The sequence below is a fragment of the Abrus precatorius genome, unplaced genomic scaffold (genome assembly GCF_003935025.1).
Source record: "Abrus precatorius isolate BTA unplaced genomic scaffold, Abrus_2018 Scaffold11, whole genome shotgun sequence".
NCBI classification, from domain to species: Eukaryota; Viridiplantae; Streptophyta; class Magnoliopsida; order Fabales; family Fabaceae; genus Abrus; species Abrus precatorius.
The window spans coordinates 26,974,810-26,985,182 of record NW_020874303.1 but is presented as its reverse complement, the minus strand read 5'-3'; the positions used below and the strand labels follow the sequence as shown (position 1 = coordinate 26,985,182).

Sequence of the window (10,373 nt, the reverse complement as noted above, 5' to 3'; positions counted from 1 at the left end):
GATGGTAGAGGCCTGGCATGTGCTTATATAGTGTTCCAAAGACGTATAGGGCAGACAAATTATATAAAAAATAAGCCTCTGATTTTGAAGAGGGAAATTTACAAAACTTTATTTACTCATCAAAATAAGGATAAAATATTTTATAATTTTTAGCATTCTCCGCTTGTGATTAATCTCATGACCAGTCTTGAATAAAAGAGGAGAGTGCTGTTAAACTTTTACCATAAAATTTGTAGAAATAAATATACGAATAAAACAACAATATAGTTATAATTTTTATAAATTATTGTAATACAACTATAAAATATCACATTTCCTTTAATCATCGGCCCATAATCGTATCTGGTCGAGCAAAATTAGCCAATAATAGTAATTTTTTTCAAACTTTTATATTTTATAGGCTGTCAAAGATCTTTTTTTTTTTAACAAATATGATTTTCTCAAACTCATGAAAAATATGTGAAATGAGACTAAAAATAAAAGAAAAAAAAAACACGGGAGATTTGAATACTGCGATTGAAAGAGAAATAAAATTATTTTTAATATATTTTGATACTGAAGTTAACTTTTAAATGTACTAATTTTTTCCCCTAAACAAACTAAATTCTTAGTTTGACAATTCAACACCTCTCGTAAAGTCAAGTCTTTTGTCCTTGTTTCTATTTTCTTTTCTATTTCATTTTGCTTTCTAAAATTTAATTGTTCAGAAATACTTTTATAACGATCCACGCAATTAAAAGGATATATATGCAAAAGACAACATTTTTTACAATTATAATTTCTTTTATCTTTCTCTATTATATTACCAATTTTAGTTTATACTATTTTATCTTATTTTTCTCTTAATCATAAAGCACGTGATAAAAATATTGAGTAGGAATAAAATTTCTCATGCAAATGGCAATTAAACTCAATCTAGTTTGACGTCACTCAAATTTTCATTGTAAGTCTTGACAACCAACATGACATATATATATATATATATATATTGTAACAAATATTATTCTTTCAATAATTCTTTTAACTTTATATCCATTCTCTTTTATATTATTTATCATTTTTTATTTTCTTTATTTCTTTTTAGGCTCTTCTGACGCCTCAAAATAGAATGTCAACAGATTATTTTAATTCTTTCAAACCCATAAAAGAGTGTGAGAAAGATAGGAAAAAAAAAACTCTAGACGTAGGAAAATGATATATATAAAAAAAAGTTATTTTTAATATATGTCATGCTGAATTATTTTATTTGTCCTATTGTGTAGGGGTGTTTATGGATGGAATTTCTAAAAAATTAATTTAGATTCATTTATAATCCAATTATATAGATTAAATTATAAATCAATTCATTTTAATTTTTCTAAAATCAATTTTAAACTATTTTTATATATGATAAAAATATACTTTAATTTTTTTATATTATTATTAAATGATTATATTAAAAAATATTTAAATTTTATAATAAATAATATAACATTATATTTGTGTATATATATATATATATGTATTTTTTTTTAAACATGAACATTTATTAAAGATAAAATATGAATATAATGAGTACTCTAACCCATTATATCTTTAAAGAGAATTATCAATACATGTCAAGAAAATATTTGCGTATATTTTAATTGATTAATAATATTTTTTATATTTTATTAAAGTAATAAATATTTAAATATATTATAATTTTTATCATCTATCTATCACACAAATTAATTATATAAATTAAATTTTAAATTATTTTATTTTATTTTTTTAATCAGTTTAAAAATAGTTTTAAAATTTAAATTTAATTTAAACTATACTATAGTTATAATTATTTTAATTTAATTTTTTAAATTTATTTCTTCTCTTGTCAATCACTCACGTAAAATATTTTGTGGAAAGATAAAATATGTATTTATTATATAACATAAGTAAAATTTTAAAAATATTTTTTATTTACAATAATGTCAAATAAATTATCATGACAATATAATATTATGTAAAATATTTTATTTATTTTTAAAATTTTTATGTCATTCTATTTATTTAAATAATTTTTATTAATTTATAAAATAATATGTTTTTTATCTAAATAATAATAATTTTTTTAGTAAAATCATGTTTAAGAGTTATATTGTATTGATTGGAATTTGAATTCGATATCACAAAAAAAATATTTTAATTTAGTAATTAAAAATAAAAAAGGACAAAGATGTAAAAATATTTATTATAATGATTTCAATATTATTTTAACATTTACACAAAAATTATAAATAAAACTTAAAAAAGTATAATTATATTATTATCTTATATTTTAATATATATATATATATATATATATATATATTGTTATTATATAAATTTTGTGTTAAAAATAAAATAATATTTAAATTAATTTATTTAAATGTGCGCCAATGGTATTAGATTAATCCTAAACTCTCTGAAATTCAAGAATACATTTTCTCTTTGGCCTAACTCATATTCTGACTTGCGCAAAGGATGAGATTAAGAATCATTGTCCAGACTACATAAAAGATGTGATAAAATTAGTTTTGAAAAAATATAATATAATTTTATAAAATAAAATTCAAATAATATCCAAACAAAAATAAAGTAGATTGAATATTTTATTTTTTAAAAAATCTAAATTTTTGAATCCAGTTTTGTGTACTGAATTTTAGTATCTAGATTTTTTCCGCACCCCTACTACGGTGTGTGCAAAACTTTTCGAAAGTCAAGTCATTTGTCCATATTTTCTGTTTTCTTTCCTATCGCATCAACAACCTAATTTTCTTTTGTTCTCAATAAATCGAGACCGCTGAAAATCTACTTTATGGCAGCATTGATTTTGCGAAACAGCTCGTTGGGACAGCGACATGCCCATGGACCATGGCCCCTATTACTAGATTATCAAAATCAAGATCACCACGAAACTACAGTGCAAATTGCTGCATGTTGGCTTTCTCGACCTTAGTCCTCTCCTCCCCCGGATTCACTCTTCGGCTTATTTTCTTGTTCACCTCTATTTGTAATGTAGCAATCAATCGAAGGTGTTTTTCATCAGTGGCTGATAATGTAATAATGCACTTCCAATCAACAAGAGAAGCTTTTCCATTTTTAAAGAACTACTGATCTGATGTTTTGAGGGTTCAACCCTCCAATTTCAGCAAATTCCTCAACGGTTATCACTAGGAATTCTCTCAGTTGGTAATCAAGTTTCTTTTAGGTAGGATGTAAAATTTTATAACCCTCAAGAATATATAAATCAACGGGAATAAGAATGAGATGAGTTATATATGATAAATATATTAAGTTAAGTATGTTAATGAATCCTTACGATTTTTCTTAAGACATGTCCTTTGAAATTTTTTTATTTGACATAAAAATTATTTAGTTAAAATTTTATAATATTTTAAAAATATTTTATATTATCTAAATACATGTAATTTAGTGATTTAAAATTACACTCTATAAACATAACATTAGAATTTAGTGCGTTAAAAATATAATTGATATTTCGAATTTTAAATTTGAGTAAAATGCTAGTTTTGCAGCTCGTTTAGTCTGTATCATAAATTACATTTTGATAGTGTAAAATTTAATAATACAAGACTTTGTTATAAAAATTGTTATGGTGGATTTGTGTATGTGATGGGCAAGTTTTATATGAGCTCACTCATCGAAACCCATGCAACCTTAGTCACATTTCATAAGGTGCGATGGGAAAACTATCCTTATACTATACTGGACTGATCATATCATACCAAAGTTATCCTTATCCTACTACTCTTCTGGATCTTATCCTTCAATCACGTTAAAACCCAAATTAACTTATTTTCTTTTAGCATGCATATATTATGATGCATTACGTGTTTCTAAAGAAGTAGAATAAAATGTAGCGGTGAAAAGGAAGTGGAGTGGAAATTAATCAGTCACTTCCTCTATTTGGTTATTGAAAGAAGTGGAGAAGAGCTGTAAAAAAGAGTTGTAGGCCCTATTTGTTCATTATATTTTAAATTAAAAAAATAGTGATGATTATTTCTTATAAATAAGAAAAAATTATTTTATATTTTTTTCATTTAATTTTTTGGAAAAAGACTTGAATGAACAACTTCCTGTTATGATGATAGCTAAAGAATAAAAGGAACACTACATAATTCGCTATGTATACATGATATCGTAGGGATGAGATCCAATCGCTCAACAAGATATTCACACTAAATAAAAAAAATTAGACCCCTACAAAAATAATGTAATCTCTGGCTAAGATATTACCCTAAAATATGCCTCTATCTCAATACAGCATAACTACTAATAAAGTACTTTAATAAAATCATTTTTATTGTGGGTATATATCAGCTAGGATATTTGCAATGACAACTCAGGTTATAACAATCAATAACGCAACAGAATTTTCACTTCTTTATCTCAACTATAGAAATTCTGACACCTCGCATGAAATTTATGTTTAATGTGACTAACTTATCAATTTCTTTTTATTTTTTCTAATTTTGGAGTGACAAAATGATGTGTTGAGTTTTATAATTAAATGATTCTAAGATTTCATTCTTAATATGTATTATGTTTAATTTATTCAATGAATCGTACAACATAATTAATTTAAATAAGATTTAAAAAATAATATTAACAATCTTCTTTTAGCCATGAACAAGAATTGTCAATCATATTATATAGGCTTTTGTCTAAAATGACTACATAGACTTTTGTCAGGCCCATTAGCGCCTCAAGGTAGAGTGAGAAACATACGCTCTTCGTTGATAGTCAACTCAAAAGGGCTCGAACTAATAATGGTGCGGCCCAAATAAAGATCAAAATAGCCCTTGCCGATAAACATTAGCAAAAAAAAAAAAAGAGCATATTTACCCAACAAAAGATGAAGGAAAGAGTGGTTTCATAATATATAAAAAATCCAAGATATTAAAACAATATCCCATTTAGTAAGAAAAAAAATAAACTTTTGGTTCGACGTCAACTCTTCTCCTTCAAATACATGTATTTTGAATTTCTTTCTTTTTAAGGAGAGATAAAAAAAAAGTATAGGGATATAGGTCTAATTATTTATAAATTTAAAATGTATATATAATGATAAAAGTATACAGTGAGTTAAAATTTATTTTTAATCAACGGATATTATTTTGAGTGGTAATTTCTTAAATAAAGTTTTGAATTTAGGTATTTATGTATGTAAAAAGAATTTAATGTTAAAGACTCATCTACCATGTCTAAGTGAATAACTCATATTAGATTTGAATTAAACCAAATGAAAAAATAAAATAAATTTTATTTAATAAAAATATTAATAAATTGTGCATATACACGTTGATGGAGATCTCTTCCCATTTAATTCATTGATAGTCAACAAAATTTTCTTTATCTCTTTCCATCACATTAGTCATCTTATTATTCCATTTGTTTTCTATTATTGTCTTATCTCTTTAATTTATACAAATTTATTGTATAATTAGCAATTATCTGAACATATAATGTGTTGATCAAGGCAGCAAAATGACCTCTCACTGAGCAAAGTGATAAAATTATTTTATTTAATTGTTAAATATGAAAGCGAGAAGAGCATTCTCGTCTATTTCGTTCTTTACTTTAGAAAAACAAAATAAAAGCAAGCAATTAGCATTAAGCTATAAATATGCTTGTCCTTATTAATTAATCCTCGTACGTAGGGTCGTTATTCAAATTTTAAGCCATGGACCAAGTCACGCGCTCTTCGCCCACATCAGAGTTAAGCCCGAGCGCGTCCCACACGGCCTGTGACCCATCCACGATGTTGTTACGACACGGTGGTTGACCCGCGTGCTCCTTGTCACAACCGTTAACGGAGTCACACTCGTCAACCACCTTTGCCGTCACGCTCCTCCCGTTCTTAGCCGCCGTTATTCTAATCATTTTCGAACACCTCGAGCCTTTGTTGTACCACCCGGTGGAAAGTGCCACCACGCGCTCGGAGTTGTCGTGGTACTGCTCGTCACACTCAGAGGGACCCCCTCCGTCCCCACCTTCGCTGAAATCGTTGAGAGTGAGAATGGCTTGGGTGGACGACGAAACTGGCGGAGAGCACGTGTATTGAGGATATGATTTTCCCTTGCAGTTCAGGGAGCCGGAGGATTGGCAGTTTCCGCCGCCGCCACCGCCTCCACCGCCGCCTCCGGAGCATATGTGGGTTCCGACGTCGGGATCGTCGTTACATTTGCCGTTGATGCAGATGAGTTGGCCGGCGCAGTCGTTGAGGTTGTTGCATGGTCCGTTGCAAGAGGAAAGAGCGTTTGCGAGTGAAGGGAAGTTTGTGACGATATTGAAGAGGTAAAGAGAGAATAGAAACACGAGAGTTGGCGTGTGAGCCATTGAGAGTTGTGGCTATGGTGGATTGGTGGTGATGGTAGAGGCCTGGCATGTGCTTATATAGTGTTCCAAAGACGTATAGGGCAGACAAATTATATAAAAAATAAGCCTCCGATTTTGAAGAGAGAAATTTACAAAACTTTATTTACTCATCAAAATTATAAAAGGATTAATCTCATGACCAGTCTTGAACAAAAGAGGAGAGTGGTGTTAAACTTTTACAATAAAATTTGCAGAAATAAATATATGAATAAAATAACAATATAGTTATAATTTTTATAAATTATTGTAATACAACTATAAAATATCACATTTCCTTTAATCATCGGCCCATAATCGTATCTGGTCGAACAAAATTAGCCAATAATAATAGTAGTAATGATAAAACATCTCTTTTGAAATTGTTTCAAACGGATAACTAGGAGTTTGGTAAAGAACTTGTAAATATTGACAACTATTTTTTTCAAACTTTTATATTTTATAGGCTGTCAAAGATAATTTTTTTAACAAGTATGATTTTCTCAAACACATGAAAAAGATGTGAAATGAGCGTAAAAATAAAAGAAAAAAAAACACGGAAGATTTGAATACTGCGATTGAAAGAGAAATAAGATTATTTTTAATATATTTTGATACTGAAGTTAACTTTTAAATGTATTAATTCTTTTTCCCTAAACAAACTAAATACTTAGTTTGACAATTCAACACCTCTCGTAAAGTCAAGTCTTTTGTCCTTGTTTCTATTTTCTTTTCTATTTCATTTTGCTTTCTAAAATTTAACTGTTCAGAAATACTTTTATAACGATCCACGCAATTAAAAGGATATATATGCAAAAGACAACATTTTTTACAATTATAATTTCTTTTATCTTTCTCTATTATATTACCAATTGTAGTTTATACTATTTTATCTTATTTTTCTCTTAATCATAAAGCACGTGATAAAAATATTGAGTAAGAATAAAATTTCTCATGCAAATGGCAATCAAACTCAATCTAGTTTGACGTCACTCAAATTTTCATTGCAAGTAACCAACATGCAAGATATATATATATATATATATATATATTGTAACAAATATTATTCTTTCAATAATTCTTTTAACTTTATACCCATTATCTTTTATATTATTTATCATTTTTTATTTTCTTTATTTCTTTTTAGGCTCTTCTGACACCTCAAATTAGAATGTCAACAGATTATTTTAATTCTTTCAAACCCATAAAAGAGTGTGAGAAAGATAGAAAAAAAAAACTCTAGATGTAAGAAAATGATATATAAAAAATAAGTTAATTTTAATATATTTCATGCTGAATTATTTTATTTGTCCTACTGTGTGTGCAAAACTTAATCCAGAATTTGGCAATACAACAACTCTCGAAAGTCAAGTCATTAGTCCATATTTTCTGTTTTCTTTCCTATCACATCAACAAACTAATTTTCTTTTGTTCTCAATAAAACCAGACCGCTGAAAATCTACTTTGGGACAGCGAGATGCCCATGGGCCATGGACCCTATTACTAGATTATCAAAATCAAGATCGCCACGAAACTACAGTGCAAATTGCTGCCTAACATGGCCTTGGTTACGTGAGCGAAAAAATGGGCTTTATTAATGTTTTTGTCCTTTGATGGCTTTCTCGACCTTAGTCCTCTCCTCCCCCGGATTCACTCTTCGGCTTGTTTTCTTGTTCACCTCTATTTGTAATATAGCAATCAATCAAAGGTGTTTTTCATCGGTGGCTGATAATGTAATAATGCACTTCCAATCAACAAGAGAAGCTTTTCCATTTTTAAAGAACTACTGATCTGATGTTTTGAGGGTTCAACCCTCCAATTTCAGCAAATTCCTCAACGGTTATCACTAGGAATTCTCTCAATTGGTAATCAATTTTCTTTTAGATAGGATATAAAATTTTATAACTCTAAAGAATATAAAATCAACAGGAACAAGAATGAGATGAGTTATATATTAAAAATATTTTATATTATCTAAATACATGTAATTTAGTGATTTAAAATTACACTATATAAAAATAACATTAGAATTTAATGCGTTAAAAATATAATTGATATTTCAAATTTTAAATTTGAGTAAAATGCTAGTTTTAGAGCTCGTTTAGTCTGTATCATAAATTACATTCTGATAGTGTAACATTTAATAATACAAGACTTTGTTAAAAAAATTGTTATGGTGGATTTGTGTATGTGATGGGCAAGTTTTATATGAGCTCACTCATCGAAACCCATGTAACCTTAATCACATTTCATAAGGTGTGATGGGAAAACTATCCATTTACTATACTGGACTGATCACATCATACCAAAGTTATCCTTATCCTACTACTATTCTGGATCTTATCCTTCAATCACGTTAAAACCCAAATTAACTTTTTTTCTTTTAGCATGCATATATTATGATGGATTACGTGTTTCTAAAGAAGTAGAATAAAATGTAGTCGGTGAAAAGGAAGTGGAGTGGAAATTAATCAGTCACTTCCTCTATTTGGTTACTGAAAGAAGTGGAGAAGAGCAGTAAAAAAGAGTTGTAGGCCCTATTTGTTCATTATATTTTAAATTAAAAAAATAGTGATGATTATTTCTTATAAATAAGAAAAAAATATTTATATTTTTTTCATTTAATTTTTTGGAAAAAGACTTGAATGAATAACTTCCTGTTATGATGATAGCTAAAGAATAAAAGGAACACCTCAGTTTAATTCGCGTTCTTATTTTCTACTGAAATAATACAAAATCGTCCATCCTTTTGCATTCCAAAAAGGATGGTCTCTCTCAGGTACAAATAAACACACAATCATAACTCAAAGCAGCTTAACGCCAGCTTCCCTGAGAGAATCAATCACTGCTTTAACCTTACCATGATACTTCTGCTCTCTCTTCAAGTGAACACTAACAGCAGGTATGTCCTTAACCAAAAGGCGTTCTGCTAGTATCTTCCCAATCTTTGCAGCTGCAGCCACGTCCCGTGTAGTTTCCAAGCTTGATCTCAAGGCTTTCTCTTGTGAGCTTGCAGAAGAGGACACAGTAGCAGTTGGGGTATGAATCACCTGGGCACTCACATACTTATTGGTAAAATGCATCTTCAGAACATAAGGTTTGAGAAAATTTATAACCCTGGGAGGCCTGACTGGAGGTGGGATAACCATGTCTGTTTTGCAAAATAATCTTTGTTAAAGTATATATTTAAATATTTTCACTTTTCTAATATTTTTGGCACATCACACATAACTCAAGAAACTATCAATTATCTAAAAAAATTATCAACTCTGCCGTATTGCAAAATTGTACATCAAACAAGGCACCAGTTATCTACAAACTACACGTTCATTTCATGTTTTGACTATCTAGTAAATGCAAATTCAAAATATCAATTGAATATAAACCTTTTCTCTTTTCAACATTTGTCCTCTAGTTATATGAAGCAAAATTGCAAAATTACTCAGGAATATGCGCCCTGCAAGGCTTCACACTCACTCACACACAGAGTAAATTATATTCAGTCCATAGTAGTTAATCTCGAATAGCAGTGCGTAGCAGCCGACTCCAAAAATGCTATAGCGGGATAGCGAAATAACCGCTATTGTAGGCATTATAAATATACCCATATAAATTAAGTTACACATATATATATATGCTGAAAAATATAAATTTAAGACCCAACTTAAAAATATATGCAATATTAATGATTAAAAGTAAAAGTTTAAGAATATAACACATGTCAAATGTCAATAACAAGTAACAACAAAATACAAGAATTAAATAAATTTAAAGTCTCTAATGCTTAGATATTTAAAAATACTAAGTATTCAGAGAGAATAAAGATGACAAGAAAGGAGAAATGAGAGGAGAGCTGAGGAGAGAGTTGAGTCTGTTGAGAGGTGAGTTGAGGGGCTAGGGTTTGCGAGAGGGAGGGAGAAGATTCAGCAAATAAAAGTGGTTGGGGGGGTGAAATCCCAAGATTCCCCCCCTTAAAAGCCCCCAACGATTAAAAAACG

The 10,373-nt window shown here is 28.6% G+C and overlaps 2 protein-coding genes across 2 annotated transcripts; both read right to left on the bottom strand.

Moving 5' to 3' along the window:
* Positions 1–5,654: 5,654 nt before the first annotated feature.
* Positions 5,655–6,371, bottom strand: LOC113856228 (kiwellin-like). Its single transcript, XM_027487962.1, has one exon. It carries the CDS (start codon positions 6,358–6,360, stop codon positions 5,698–5,700), a length of 663 nt encoding a protein of 220 aa, XP_027343763.1. The 5' UTR covers positions 6,361–6,371; the 3' UTR covers positions 5,655–5,697.
* A 2,788-nt stretch (positions 6,372–9,159) lies between these two features.
* Positions 9,160–9,573, bottom strand: LOC113856435 (50S ribosomal protein L18-like). Its single transcript, XM_027488251.1, has one exon. It carries the CDS (start codon positions 9,522–9,524, stop codon positions 9,180–9,182), a length of 345 nt encoding a protein of 114 aa, XP_027344052.1. The 5' UTR covers positions 9,525–9,573; the 3' UTR covers positions 9,160–9,179.
* Positions 9,574–10,373: the final 800 nt, after the last annotated feature.

Bases quoted from the DNA above. Each gene is read 5' to 3' on its own strand.
- LOC113856228 (XM_027487962.1), bottom strand. From the start codon at position 6,360: ATGGCTCACACGCCAACTCTCGTGTTTCTATTCTCTCTTTACCTCTTC.
- LOC113856435 (XM_027488251.1), bottom strand. From the start codon at position 9,524: ATGGTTATCCCACCTCCAGTCAGGCCTCCCAGGGTTATAAATTTTCTC.